Raw genomic sequence first — 15,553 nt, 5'->3', positions numbered from 1 at the left:
CCTCATACGCTTTCTTCATTATTCCATTTTAATATATGTTTTTTTTTTACATTTTGATAATAGGCTTATAAAACCGTGGTTCTTTCATTAATGTTTCAGAAAGTATTGATTTTTTGCTTTTTCTTGGAAAATCATCCAGCTAATGGATACTTTCGTAAGATGACGTCCACATGCATCGTTATTTAGACTTGCTAGTCTAGAAATGCGTCACTCGAGGCCTAGGTTACTGTCGTTCACACATAAAAGTCGGTGTTTGCCTGCAACAATTCAGAGCTAAACATCTAGCCTAAGAGTCTCTAGCCTAAGATTCGTGTTCAGGATTGTGAAAACTACCAATCAAGAAGCATATGAAGCTTATCAAGAAGCACATGCATGGCAAACTTAGCCTCCGTATCTGAGTAAGTGCAATGCTAGGCATAAATGCTTAGGCTCAAATGTCTTTCTGGGCCTGCGTGTAATTGTCACTTAAGATTCAAGAGAAAATTATAAATATTTCACTTAATTGTGCAGTCGCAGTAGTTGAGTTTAATGATTCTTTTAGTGAGTGTTCCTGTGTTTAGCGTTATAGTTTTTTTGGCTCTACTCTACTTATTGGATTCTATTTAGCATAAAGGTTTCAAATAAGCTAATATTATAATTTACTACTTAATTGCTGGAATCCCCCTGGTTTCTTGTTTCAATAAATATAGTATCCAATTAAAAGATAAGGGTTCGAAAATTGTTTAGTTGATGAATATGTTTTAATTCCATCTGTATTTATTCTCAGTTATGTTCTATTTTGTTCAACTATACATTCAAGGTTTTAAACCGAAATTTCAGTATGTAATTTTTAAACTGTTATTCCCTCTGAGCTTATCAATAGCAGACATTCCCTCTCTTTCACAATAGTAAATATAGGTTAAAGACTTTAGTCATCCCATCTCAAAAAAATACTTTGGAAATTAGACCTACTGGGAAATACACAAGGGAAACAGTCAGGTAATTTATGTTCAATATTTTTAAACGAAAATACTAATATGCAAAAAAAATCTTTAAGGCTTGGTACTTGCAGAAGCACCAAATGAGGGTTCTTGAGTGTTTTAACGAGTTTTCTTGTGATTAGCGTTTAATTCTTTTTGGCTATACTCTCCTTATTGCATTCCGTTTAGTATTAAGGTTTCAAATAAACTAATATTATAATTTACTACTTAATTGCTGAAATACCCCAGGTTTGTTTTTTCAACAAAGATAATATCCACTCAATGGATAAGGGTTCAAAAATTGTCTTGTTGATGAACATGTTTTAATTCCATCTGTATTTATTCTCATTTATGTTCTATTTTGTTCAACTATACATTCAAGGTTTTAAACCAAAATTTCAGTATGTAATTTTTAACTGTTATTCCTTCCGAGCTCATCAATAACCGGCATTCCCTCTCTTTAATAATGTTAAATAGAGGTGAAAAATTATAGTTTTCCACTCATCAAAAATAATAATTATTTTCAACAAGGAGCACTTGTTACCAACAAGAAAGGCTCAACACATTTCTTGCTTAACTGGCTTTATAATGCTGCTATAACTAATCAACCACTAGCTCTGGCTTCCTAACGGAAAATATTCACGACAACTGAATAGATGGCAACACTGTATAGTTACACATTAAGACACAGTAACATATCAGCATTTGCAGCTTAAAAATAGTTGCATATCCACAAAATGCAACGTTAAAAACGCCATATCGGCTACTGAAAGAAGAATTGAAAGACTAGAAGCTGGTTTCCCTAAATAAAAATGTATATTTTGTTGAAGTGCATTTCATTTCTCTCATGTTATATAATAATATAATATTTTATCTTTGTGGGGAGTATCGGTACCAACATTTTTCTGTTATCATAATTTTTTTTTTTCAAGCCCTACTTAATAATGAAAATTTTCTTGTTGTCAAAAGATAAACAAAAATAAAATAAAATTGAAGCACATATTTTAGCAATAAAATAAGTTAAGATTACATTTAAAATTGGACATAGAAATAAGTTTGTTCAAATAGATATGTATTTTTAGTTAAAAAGCCTAAAAAAAAAAAAAAAAAAAAAAAAAAAAAAAAAAAAAAAAAAAAAAAAAAAAAAAAAAAAAAAAAAAAAAAAAAATTAAAGCCATCAAAAGAATCAGCTTTCAATTCTTATTCCATAGACGAGTTCTGTCTAAATTCATTAAGTCTAAAATCAAAAATCAAAGTCATAGGCCTGATTCAGATTTACCTAGCCCTAGAAGAAGGCGCAAAACACTCCAAAAAGGGAAAAGATAATTGTGAGTGTAAGAAGTGCCCTTACAACAAGACTATCTCTATTCGCAATTCTTTAATTGCAAGAAGATTATGTATGAAGGATATGTTTAATTATTACAAAAAGGTTATGTATTATTAGGTATTCACTATCCTGGTAACTGCACAACAGCACTAAGTTCCCCAAGGTTAAAACACTGGTGATTGTGTTTATTTCCTCCCATTCTGGATTTACCAGCGTAAAATGAGACATCCAGTTTTTTATCGAGTATATACTAAAACTAACTTAAGCAGAAGGTGTCTGTTCATCTGAAGGGCATGCTAATAACGCTTTAGCCACTCAATCAATTTAATTCGAGGATATACCATTTTATACCCATTATTCGTTATTGCAGTGGTAAATTCAAGAAACCTTACATAACAGCTTAGATTCCCTTTTGCCTCAGGAGGGACCAAGGCAATCATTAAAGGAACAACAGCCGTACCTTAAGTTCAGTACTGCTAGAAATGAAACTTAACAGTTGAAAAATTTAGACTCAAATGATGGTTGTACGTTAAAATATAGAACTGCATAATAGAATGGTGGAGTATGATCAAAATATATGACTAATATCCAGCTTATCCTGCGTAAGTGGTAAACAAACCCTGTCTATTCAAGACTGGAATCATAAATTTGATTAACATCAGTGGAACTAGTGAAAGTATCAAAATATAACCTTAAACTCTGACAAAAGAGGGTAATCCACACAATTGACTGGTAAAGACTAAAGGGGCGAAATTTCATATTCTAATCACTGTGGTTGACAAACTCAGTGGCATTTTATGCATCAAATACCACGTGTGGCAGCGGTAGTCTATGAATTAATGCTCCAGGAATCCTGTGGTAATTCAGTTAATTGATTTTTCTTGGAAATACAGGGCTTGTGATTCGGTCCCGGCTGCCACAAGGACATTTCAGAACTCATGTCCTTGCAAAAAAAAAAAAAAAAAAAAAAAAAAAAAAAGGCAGGTGAGCCGTGAATGATTGCCGACGTCATCAATGACTTTGGAGGACCTTCTTCCTAGTATTATTCCTTTAAATACTCCAGAAAAAAGTCATATTTAGTTTTATTTTTATGTTACACTTATTTTTAGATTTATAGATGTAACAAAAAAAAATATATTTTGTTGCACATACCTTTAGTAAAAACAATTTTTTCAACTACTGTAGATGGTTTTCCAGCGCCAGCTTTTGTTACCGGTTGAACCCAAAACTCACATGGATGCTGGTCAATCAATAAAAAAAAAAAAGAAAAAAAGGCAGCTGAATCGTCAATGATTGCCAACGCCTTATTCGTCATCAATGATTATGGAGGACCTTCATCCTAGTATTACTCCTTTAAATACTACAGGAAAAAGTCATATTTAGTTGTTTTTTTTCTTCATTTAGGAATTTGACCCGTTAATTCATAAATGTAAAAAAAAATACTTTGTTGCACATACCTTTAGTAAAAACAATTTTTTTAACTACTGTAGATGGTTTTCCAACGCCAGCTTTTGTTACCGCTTGAACCCAAAATTCATATGGATGCTGGTTAATCAATTTTAGGATTTCATGCTTGAAAGTCGATCCTGGTACATCTTCTTTGACTTCTCTTCCAAGAACAGCTGATCTGTGAAGTAGATAACACTCATATGTACAAATTTTATGAGCTGCTTAAATAAAACAGAAAACAAAGACAAAAGGCCATATACATTTTCTTTTCAAAGAATTGTTTTTCACTAGCTGTTATTCTCGTTTCGGTCAAAGTAATAATCTTACTAGTGCCCTAAATACACGAGGAAATACATGTCATCCACATCACATTTCAAACTTTCATGAGCACTGTCATTAGTATGGTAAATTATTAGTATAATATAGTATGGTATATTAGGGGTATCCCCATTTTAGTTACCTTTAACTTCTTGGGCACCGAAACTAGTAGACTACAGCCTCAAGATCGAGATAGACCCAGACCAACTGTATCAACCCAGGTACCCATGTACCAAACAACCAACTGAAGTTTTAACGATTTAAATCATTTTTAAGTTTATGTAAGATTGAACACACTGATTTGAAATAACGACAGAAGGGGAAACTGAGATTGTAAAAAGAAAAGTCAAATACTTCTCAAAGCTCCAGTTTTGAATGCGGTCTAAACTATATTACATATCTCTGAGGAATAGGCTCCAATCAAAACTTTTTGAAAGTGATGGAAATTGGATATTCCTTTCAGAGGTGACGTAGAAACATGAAAAAGAAAGTAATTCTCCTTATTAGAAACATATGCTTCTAATACAGCTGTTAATACTAGTAACATTTTTATTTATCCAAAGACCTTTCGTTTTCAGAAAAGTATCAAGCTTGGATAATAAGGTTTGTAACAGTAAACGTTTCAAAGTAAGTTTTAAACTAAAATCCTTTTTTAGGATATTTTGAAAGATCAGTTATAAGCGCTTGCAAAAAGGTGCCGTCCCGGCAACAGGAAATCTTTCCTTTTAACTAAATATGGAAAAATGAAACTTAAACCTATTCACTATAATTTTCTTTTTTTTTGAAAATATTTACTGTAAAATTAAAAGCAAACTTCATTTTCATTCTTTTTACGTTAGTATATCTTTTTTGACAAGATATCTTTTTTGATCTTCTTTGATAAGTAATAAATTGTTCAAATAAGCAAGAACTTATTCAAATGCATTAAGCTTGAAGGATCTGTTAGAAATTCTGACTAATTTGGTTGTAACATATCTTGACGAATAAAAGATCTTAACACCACCTTGCCAGTCAGAACGAGACGAAGGGAGAAAAAATCTCAAGAAAAAAAGAACGAAAAACGTTGGGCCTAAAGCCAATTGATAAAAAAAGACAAAACGACAGATATTTCACGTAAATAAGACTCGGTGTTTTTAACACTAAATACAGAGATAGCCAATTGTAAGATAAACGGTATAGTCTAACACAATTCATCAAATCTAAAACTGAAATATATAAAAAATCAAGAAGATCTAAAACTAAAAACAATAAAAAAACATATACTAATACTCCACTACTACTACTCACTACTCACCACAGCACGAATCCATACTGGGCCGACACAGCTACGCACGTTCCTTCTCCATCCCAATCTATTTAAAGCCTCCATCTTTAAATTCTCCAAGGAAGTTCAATTTCCCTTTTATCTTCCCTTACGGTATCCTCCCACCCCAACCAGGGACGGTCAGCATTTCGTTTAGCCCCAGACGGATGGCCGAAAGGACAATCTTTGGCAATCATTCTGTCATCCTTCATCCACGAAACTTGTCCTCACCATCTCAACTTTTCTCTTACTATAGGTCGAGAAAGCACGATTGAACCACACTTTTTGTGTACCCTACTGTTTGAGATACGGTCAGTCAGTCGGATACCATAAACAATCGTAAGGCAATTTCTCTAGAAAATATCTAGCAAATCTTCCTTCGTTTCTCGGAGCACCCATACTTCAAAATCATACTTGACCACTGTCATGACTGTAGCGACCGTACACGTTATTACATACATATATATATATATATATATATATATATATATATATATATATATATATATATATATATATATATATATATATATATATATATATATATATATATATATATATATATATATATATATATATATATATATATATATATATATATATATATATATATATATATATATATATATATATACATATATGCAACAAGTAAATGATCTTAGCATAAAATTAATTATTTTCTAGGAAAATAATCGTTCCGTTAGCATTCAATACTACTATTCTTTTTGGTCTTGTATTTACTTTAGTCGCCTAGTGATTTTGCATGACCTTATTGGAATTATTAACAATGGGTTTATTTTTTTAGTAATAGTTGTAGTATCAGTAGAAGCAACAGTAGCTGCAACAGTAGTAGCAATAGTACTAGCATGAACATGTTGACTTTTGTCAGTTCATCATCCCTCTCAAGAAAACCATAAGTTTCATCGTGAAACGGTAAGCCATTCCAAAAATATTGCTGATGTGCCTTTTTGATCAATCTGTGACGCCCTTTTCACCTTAATACTCTTAGCCAAGTATTTGCAGTTAAAATAGTAGTCGGAGTAGTTTAGTAATAGTAGTAGCACCAGTAAATGTAGCCTTAGTAGCAGTATTCTTCCCCTTTAACTATACTCCGAAATTTCTAATTTAATACCCAAATCCATTCTTCAGATCCGCCCCTTTTCAATCTGTATTAACATAGTGTGTTTTGATTTAGCTCACATTCTCCCACATTATTTTGTCAAATTTTCACCTTCATACGCGTAGCGTAAATAGTTCTAGCAATATAACAGCAGTAGTAGTAGCAGGAAAAGTAGTAGCGGTAATGGCGTTGTATCAGCAGTGGTAGTAACAGTAATAGCAGCAGCATTATTATCAGAAGTAGCAGTTACATGCTGCCTTTTCGTCAGTTGAACATCTCCCTCATGGTGCCCCAGAATCATGATACAGTAGATCGTTCAAAAAGCATTGCTGATACGCCTGTAAGCAATCTGTATGCACAAAGTATGTTCTGACTGAGTTCAACTTTTCCCTCAAAATTTCCTCATATGTTCATTTTAATGTCCTCGGCCTTGGCAGTACTAGCTACAGAAGCATAAATTTTGTGGTAGTAGTAGTAGTAGTAACAGTAGTAGCAATAGTAGCAGTAGTTGTTTTAGTAGTAGCATTCAAATATTGTCTTTTCAGTCAATTAACCCTCTCCCTTATTGTTTTGCTACAAGTTCCAAATTTCTAAAATAAGCTGGTCTCACAAAAACAAGTTAATGTGACCAAGCTTTGCTGCTTTAGATTTACAGATAGTTATTTGTAAACGTCATACCCATAATGAATTATTTAAAATCATTGCATAAGATGTTTTCAAGCTGTTACATAATTTCAAAATTTTTTTTTTTATCTTATACAAACTAAAATTTATTTTAGGGAAAATTTACACAAATCTTTTGAAAGCCGATGAATACAACCAGTTCCTTTGCTTGGATGAAGTTTTAATTTATTTATGCGAATTTGTCTAGCAAAAAAAAGTAAGCGCTATTGAAATTGTTGCTAGCCACTCTTCATCCTAAAATACCCCATCCTGGAGAGACCAGTGCCTCTCATCCCAACTTATAGTTCTAGATTTAAAAGTTTGTGAATTTCAACAGAGTTCCACTTGAAACTTTTTTTATTGTTGCTGTTATTGGCAAGCATGTATTCTTTAGTGTTGTCCAATTAGATAATTTTTATATAAATTATATAAACGAATTTTGTATAAAAACAAGTAAATAAAAAGCTAACCTGTGGAAGACATGGTACCGAATAATTATTCCTCTGTTATTTGGCGGTGGACTCCAGCATAAAGTAGTTCTGCTTGGTGACGAAACGATGACCTTGACATCTCTTGGGGCATCAGGTGCTATAATAAATTATTGACACATTTAACATAATCTTCAAATAGTGAGTCAACATCCACATTTTAAAAAGTGTCTGATATATAACTAGTTTTTGGCACTAATGAAATCAAAGACAAGTAGTTTTTCTGAAATTCTTCTCAAAAAGAAGAAATACAAACATAAGCTTTTCACTCAATTTTCAATCATAATCGTCACAGATAGTAAATTCTAAAACCAGAGTCACAAAAACAATATAAAAGGTTATTTGAAAACATATCTACTAAATAAGCAAAAAGATCGAAAAATGAACAAATCAAATCGCACTAAACAATCAGATATAATTACTTTTTATTCCCCAGATTATCTTCAAAATGGTCAGTCAATAGCAATGGCGCCCTTAAAGACTTAAAAGAAGAACTGGCTCCTTCTCTTAATAAGACTTTGAGGGTTGATGGTATTAAAAAGGGATCAATATACCACTAGTATCTCTTTAAACTACTCATTCTCAATTTGTAAAAAATGTAGGAATGATAATAGTCCTGAAAATAGTCCCTGACGATAATAGTCCTACTTTTGTTCTATTGAGACCTTGATAATAATGAGACGTTGCGTAGCTTTTAAGACTTGGGATGTAGCACAGCTCATAATGAATTCAGGTTTAGTTGGAAATCTTCAGCTGACGACATATATTTTTCTGATATTTAAAGGATTATTATTCTTCTGTAGTCTTCCTCTTCGAAATAAGATCATAACGTCTGCAGATAACAGAATAGGATCTATTTCCCTGTGCAATTCTTTCAACGGCTTAGTCTTGACTGTTGGACTTCTCTCAGTCGGTAACTGCATGATGTAGCAATTATGATGCTAGTTTTAATTTTGTGACTTCTAGATATTAATCATCAAGCTGCATCGTTTTGTCTCTACATCTTCGCGTAGAGGACAGTTGGTGGGGGCTCTGCATGAAGCAGAGATTTTCTGCTCACAATTATAAATCTATCAAATGTTTAGATTAGGATTTATAAAGACGGAGAGATTGCAAAAGACAATCAATAACGACTTCAGAACTGAAATCACTACTGGTGTTTGAAGAAATACGAAGGTATAAAGGCTAAAAACTACTCAGTTATAGGTAATAGACCAATGATTGGAGTAGCCTACTAGTAGCCATAGTAATTAAAGTGGAAATGGAAGGTTCTGGAATGTGGGCACTTTTATAAGTTGAGAAGAATTGGGTATATGTTAGCCAGAGATGTTGTCTTGGGGTAGGTTTAGACACTTGTTCAAGTTGATTTAAATTAAATAGAAAGTCACAAAGAAATCCTGGTGTGAGCCGTCGTTAGGCCTATAATGAAAAAAATTAAGATATTTGCGTCACGCTGTGTGGATGAAGCAGGTCATCAAAAAAAAACAAAATTTTTTTCTAATCGCATTGAAGTTTCTATCGAAGTATTGAAGTTTGGCCTTAAATGAGGTGGAAGAAACTACAAGAGTTTTTTTTTTATGAAAGTGAGCCCTTCTCTGGAGTTAGAGTAAATCTGTAGTGATTCAAAAGTCGGTATTTTGGACATAAAATTGTAATGGAAATTGTATTGGAGAGTAGAAATACAAAAAAGGTTTTTTCTTTTTTCTTTCTTTCTTCTTACTTTTTTAAAAAGCTTTGTTTATCGAGGAATATAAACAAAGGAACAAAGAAAAACAAGCACATATAATAGAGATGGCCCATAATAAAAAAAAAAAAAAATCAGAAAGGGTGTCAAAAAATTCAAAAAGAATTAAAACTTGTAGAGTTGAAGGGGAGTAAGAAACAACAAAAATAAGAACAATTTAGCCTTGACACTAGCAAATAACAGGTAGAATTGTTGGCTCTTGATATTCTAGTAAAGGTAAAAATTAGAAGTGGGAGAGGGGGGGAGGTTTATTTATTGAGCATATGAAGTATGTAGGCTACAGTACAAAAGTTTTTTTTTATATCTTGAAGTGTAAAATTTTATAGGGGTGACATTGGGGATATTTGTTGAATCAGAACGGGTGAAGTCGAAGAGGGGATACATGACTAGGAAAAGGGGAATATGTCTGGAGATGTTGAAAAGCACTATTGATGAGCCGTAAGATTTCTGTTTCTTTAAAGGTGAGCAGATGTATTCTCTGAGGAAAGGAAATTTAAGGGACCTTACATACATTGCATTTTTTCAATACGGCCTCTATTCTGTCCAACAATTTTTTGCAGATGCCAAAATACCAAATAGGACTGGCATACTCGAAGATTGGGCGTACATATGAGAGGAAAACTCGGGGAATATTCAACTGACCAAAAGGAAAAATGTTCCTGCTATTACCGCTACTACTACTGTCAATACTACTGTCAATACTACTGCTAATGCTACAACAACTGCTACTACTAATTCTCCTGCTACTACTACTATGACTTCTACTACAACTAAGGCTTAGGGTATGTATACCTGCATACCTGTAGGCTGTATACCTGCAGGTTGTCAAAAAGGCCCATCAGCAATACCTTAGGAACGGATTAGAGTATGAAGCTGAAACTTACAGGAGTTGTAGGGAGGGAGGATGTTGAACAAACCTAAATGCAATATTTGTATTTTACCATAACTACTTCTAGTACTATTGCTGCTACTACTACTACCACTACTACTACTACTACTACTAATGCTACTACTACTACTACCACTATTACTACTGCTACCACTACTACTGCTACTACCATTACTGCTACTGCAACTAGTACTGCTACTAAAGATGAAGGTATTAAGCTGATTATTTCAGGACATGTTGAGACAGTGTTTAACTAAATCAAAAAGCACTATGTTCATGCAGGTTGTCAAAAGAACGTATTAACAATGCCCCAAGAACTGTTTTGGTATCAAGTTGAAACTTTCAGTGTGTGTTGAGGATGATGTTGAAAAAAACAAAAAGGTGCTATTTGCACACTGTTACTACTGCTACTACTACTACAACTATTGGTGCTACTGAAGCTAAGAGTGAGGCTAACGATATAAAGGTCAAACTTTTTGGTAGTTTTTAGGGGGAGTGTCAACTAAATTAAGACAAAATATAAGCAAGCAGGCTTTAAAAAGGGCAAATAAACCATATATAAGGAACGGGCTGGAGTACTAATATGAAACTTTCAGAGCATGTTGTGGGGGATGTTGAACTAATAATAAGGCACTATGCGTATGTTGCTGTTACTGCTGCCATGGCTACTACTTCTAGTAAGGCCGTGGGCATTAATGTGAAATGTTCAAGGAATAATTAGGGGGATGTTGAACTAGTGCATTCAGTTTGCATAGGAATTTACGGGTAATTTCTCAGGAACAGCTCAGGGTTTTAAGTTGAAACTTTCATAGAGTGTTGAGAGGGATCATGAACTAACCAAAAGGCACTCTATACATTTGGATACTACAACTAATGCAGCTACTTTTATTACTATTGCTGCTATTACTTCAACTACTACCACTGAAATTAAGGGTAGCAAGGTAAAACTGTCAAGGAATGTTGAGTGGTATGCTGAACTAAATATAAATACACTCTCTGCATGCAGTTTGTAAAAAAAGCGTATCAGCAATATCCTAGGAACGGCATAGTGTATTAAATTGGATATGTTAGGTATGTTAAGCAGAATGTTGAACTAATCAAAAGGCACTGGGTGCATAATACTACTGCTACTAATACTGCTACAACAGATAAAGCTATTGCTGCAACAACTATTGCTATAAAGCTATTACTGCTACGATTGCTACTCCCATTGCTCGTACTATTACGTCTGTCACTACGACTACAACCATTGATAATGCTAAGGGTATTAGTAAAACTTTCAGGGAATGGTAAGAATGGTGTTGAACTGAATCGAAACAAATGTGTGCCATGTGGGTTATCAAAGGGGTATATTAGTAATATCTCAGCAACGCCTTAGGATAATATACAGAAATTTCCAGGGCTAATTATTGACGGCCCTTCTTTTGGTAGCACTTCTGCCACAACTATTACTAATAGTGTTGAACTAAATAAAAATAACTTGCGTACATTCAAAAATATCCACGTGGAATTTATTAGGACTGGAGAAGGGTATAAAGTAGAAATTTTCAGGAAAACTTATGTTGCTTTAAAACTGAATCAAAACCACTATATGCATGCTGCTTGTTAATAAGGTGTCTCAGCAATATCTCAAGAACAACTGAGGGTATTAAGTTCAAACTTTCAGGGCTACTACTTTTACTATTTTCGTTCTTACTATTGAACTAAATCGAAACTGTGTCCGGAACAAAATAGGATATTAAGCTTTAATTTTCAGGAAGACTTGAGGAGCTGTAATACTGAAGCAAAATATATCATTTGCATCGAAGTTGTTGAAAGGGCACATATTACTAAGAAAAATTCAAAAATCTGTCCAACATATAAACAGTAAGCCAAAATCCGGATTCTTATAAAAGATACCTAGAAAATTTAAGATAATATTTTCTCAGCCAATGAAAAGACTAAGTTAGTTTTATACAAAAACAGCTTTTCAATGAAAACTAAAGGGTCAAGTTAAGCCAAAGATTATGAGAAATAAAGTCAAAGATTTTTAAGATTAGAACTATCACAAATTACCATCAATAAATAAATAAAACCCAAAGGAAACCGAAAATACAACAAATACCTGATTTAAACTCCTAAAAAGCAGTAACTATGAGGATCAGGGCTAATGCCCCCCGTACCTTCTAAAGACCAGAACATAATTTGCACTTTACAAAGAAACAAAACACATCTTAAATTTTTATCACCTTTTTTAATTTTAAGAAATCCAATATTATTAAAACTTTTTGAAATGAATATCAGAATATATCAGTATGTGATATATATTAGTATACAAATATACCATTAATGAATATCAGTATACATTGACTTTCATTTGTTTTGTTTTTTTTCTTTCAGTAGTCTTGGTTAAGATTTTTTTATGTTATTATTGGAAAATATAATAAATAACCGATTCAAACTCCTAAAGAGGAGGAATAGGGCTAATGCCTCCCGTACTTTCTAAAGACCTGAATATAATTTACACTTTACGAAAAAACAAAATACATTTTAAATGTTTATTATCTTTTTAATTTTAAGAAATCCAATATTACTAAGACTTTTTGAAATTAATATCAGATATATATATATATATATATATATATATATATATATATATATATATATATATATATATATATATATATATATATATGAGCATACAAACATTTGAGTAATGAATATCAATGTACATCAAATTCATTTGTTGTTTTTTTTTTCTTTCGTAGTCTTGGTTAGGATGGTGATTTTTTATGTCATGAATAACAAAAACATCTCTTGAAATAAGGATTGAAATACTTTTTTTTAAAATTAATAATTTCAAGAGACGAATTTGTTTATGACAGAGGAATAAATAAAGATTTCTAACTAAGCTGTCTTGATAATGGTTAAATGCAAATCTTTATAAACTTCAACACGATTTTTTGGAATAATAATCAAATGATTTAGAACAAAGGTATCAAACACCATATTCTTAGGGACCATTCGTTGACCAAACAACAGGACCAGCATTTATGCTACCCCTATTGGCCCTAGCGAAAAACATTTAATTTATGATTGATGTATAAGGGAAATCTTTATATCATGAAGTTACAGTGGACAGACAACAAGATAATATTTCAGAAGCTACTTGACATTCCCTAAGTGTAACACATCATATATGTTTCATATCAATGCCAATGGAGCTGAAAATATAATATAACCATCAACATCAAAAGCACTGCCTCAAAAAAGCATATTTAGAGGTCAAATATATTCTGAGCACTTTCAATACTTTCAAAAGAGATGTTCTATCACTCACAATTGAAATGGGCTGTGGAAATTACTTACCCTCTTCGTGCGTCATAGCCAATACATCAGGTGAAAAGGGGCCAGTTCCAACATTGTTAACAGCAGCTAAACGTATTCTATATGTTGTACCAGGTATAAGCTCTGAAATTTCTCCTGGTGATGACAGAAAACTTTTTGTTAAGGATGTTTCGGGACCTTAAAAAAGGTATAAAATATATTTTTTTTAAACCACCCAAATATTAATACTTTTGAACAAGATAATGAAAAACAAGCACATTCTTTGATTTTGTTTTGTGGTTTATCTTTACTTTGTATTATTTTTTCTCTCAATAAATCATAAAAAATAACTTATATTTAACCTTAGTATGCATCATAATCATTGGCCGAAGAAAAGGGACTTTCTAGCTAGCTTAGCCAAAAGAAATAACAAACTGAGAACGAATAATATAAATTGTAAGAACATACCAGGCTATTCTTAAACCGTCACCTATTATAATTGTCCCTGTAGCTCGAAATTAAGTTGGTTGTTGTCCCTGTAATTCGAAATCATTTGCTAAATAAAAGCGACTTTCTAGCTGGCTTATCCAAAAGAAATAACAAAATGAAAACAAGCTATTCTTAAACTGTCAACCATTATTTTTATTCCTGTAATTCGAAATTAAGTTGCTTGTTGTCCCTGTAGTTCGAAATCATTGGCTGAAGAAAAGGGACTTTCTATCTGGCTTAGCCAAAAGAAAATACAAACTGAGAAGGAATGATATAATTTGTGAGAACATAACAGGCTATTCTTAAACTGTCACCTATTATAATTGTCTCTGTAGTTCGAAATTACGTTGGTTCCCTGTAGTTTAAAATTATTGGCTGAAGAAAAGGGACTTTCTAGCTGGCTTAGCCAAAAAAATAACAAACTGAGAACGAATAATATAAATTTTAAGAACATACCACGCTATTCTTTAACTGTCACCTATTATAATTGTTCCTGTAGTTCGAAATTAAGCCCAGTGCAACCTAATATAATCAAAACTTTGATCAAATCAAAACTTTTCTTTGTTAAGTTGTTGCATATAAACTTTATTTCGATTACACATCTGAATGTCAAAAACGTTTAAATGATTTTTTATAGTTCCGATCAGATTTTCCTTTCTTTGTCTAAACCAATCAGCAATGAAGTTCCAAAGAAGCTATTTTGACCAAATAACTAAAAAATTAAACGAAGCAGTTTCTTTCAAACATTAACGTTAAAAGACGTTTTCAAAAAATATTGAAAGTAAAGAAAAGTAAAGGTAAAAAGTGAAGTAAAGAAAAAGTAAAGTAAAAGCAAAAAAGTAAAATACAAGATAATTTCTTAAACCACATTGTCCTGCCATAATATAAAGAAAGAAAGCAATCAAAATTGAGATTTTTCTAGGTCAAACGAGAAAGCTAAAAAAAAAAAAAAAAAAAAAAAAAAACACACACACACACAAAGCGAATATTTCTAGAGGACAACTGCTTCTCTTCTTCAGCGCAAACAAAAATAGTATATTTAAGTAAAATGCCCCCCCCCCCCAAAAAAAAAGAATTCAACAAAACAAAGGCGGAAAGTCAATGTGAAAAAAAATAATGAAAAAGAAAAAATTAAAAGATAAATAATATTCAAGAAAAGGTAAAATTTACATGAATTAAAACCAAATACCTAACAACTATAAAGCAAGTCGTCCATCAATACCCGCAGTTTACACAAAATCCAAAGAATTAGAACTGCCATCAACTGATACTAGTGAACTATTTTGTTCACGCTGAAGAAGAGAGACAGTTGTCTTCTCGAAATATTCGCTTTGTGTGTTTTTTTTTTTACAGTATTCTCGTTTGGCCTTAAAAAACCCTATTTTTTATTTTCTTTTTTTACAAAGTAAAGTAAAAATAAGTAAAGTTTATGAAGTAAAGAATGGAAATTTAATGTGTCCTTCACTTAATATGTTCAAATCTATGGTTTTGATAAGTC

General features: G+C 32.2%; 1 protein-coding gene across 3 annotated transcripts in view; it reads right to left on the bottom strand.

Annotated features, from left to right (window-relative positions):
• LOC136043825 (cell adhesion molecule Dscam2-like) overlaps nt 1-15,553 on the bottom strand; it is a 285,713-nt gene that overhangs the window by 32,986 nt on the left and 237,174 nt on the right. For all 3 annotated transcript variants that reach the window (XM_065728754.1, XM_065728764.1, XM_065728771.1), the window contains exons 20-22: nt 13,609-13,764; nt 7,610-7,727; nt 3,744-3,913 (exon numbers count right to left, since the gene is read on the bottom strand). In XM_065728754.1, coding sequence (XP_065584826.1) covers nt 3,744-3,913; nt 7,610-7,727; nt 13,609-13,764 — 444 coding nt within the window. The remainder of the gene's footprint in view (nt 1-3,743; nt 3,914-7,609; nt 7,728-13,608; nt 13,765-15,553) is intronic.

The sequence above is a fragment of the Artemia franciscana genome, chromosome 1, assembly GCF_032884065.1.
Source record: "Artemia franciscana chromosome 1, ASM3288406v1, whole genome shotgun sequence".
NCBI classification, from domain to species: Eukaryota; Metazoa; Arthropoda; class Branchiopoda; order Anostraca; family Artemiidae; genus Artemia; species Artemia franciscana.
Note: the sequence above shows the minus strand (reverse complement) of the source record. Positions and strands in the feature narration are given on the sequence as shown.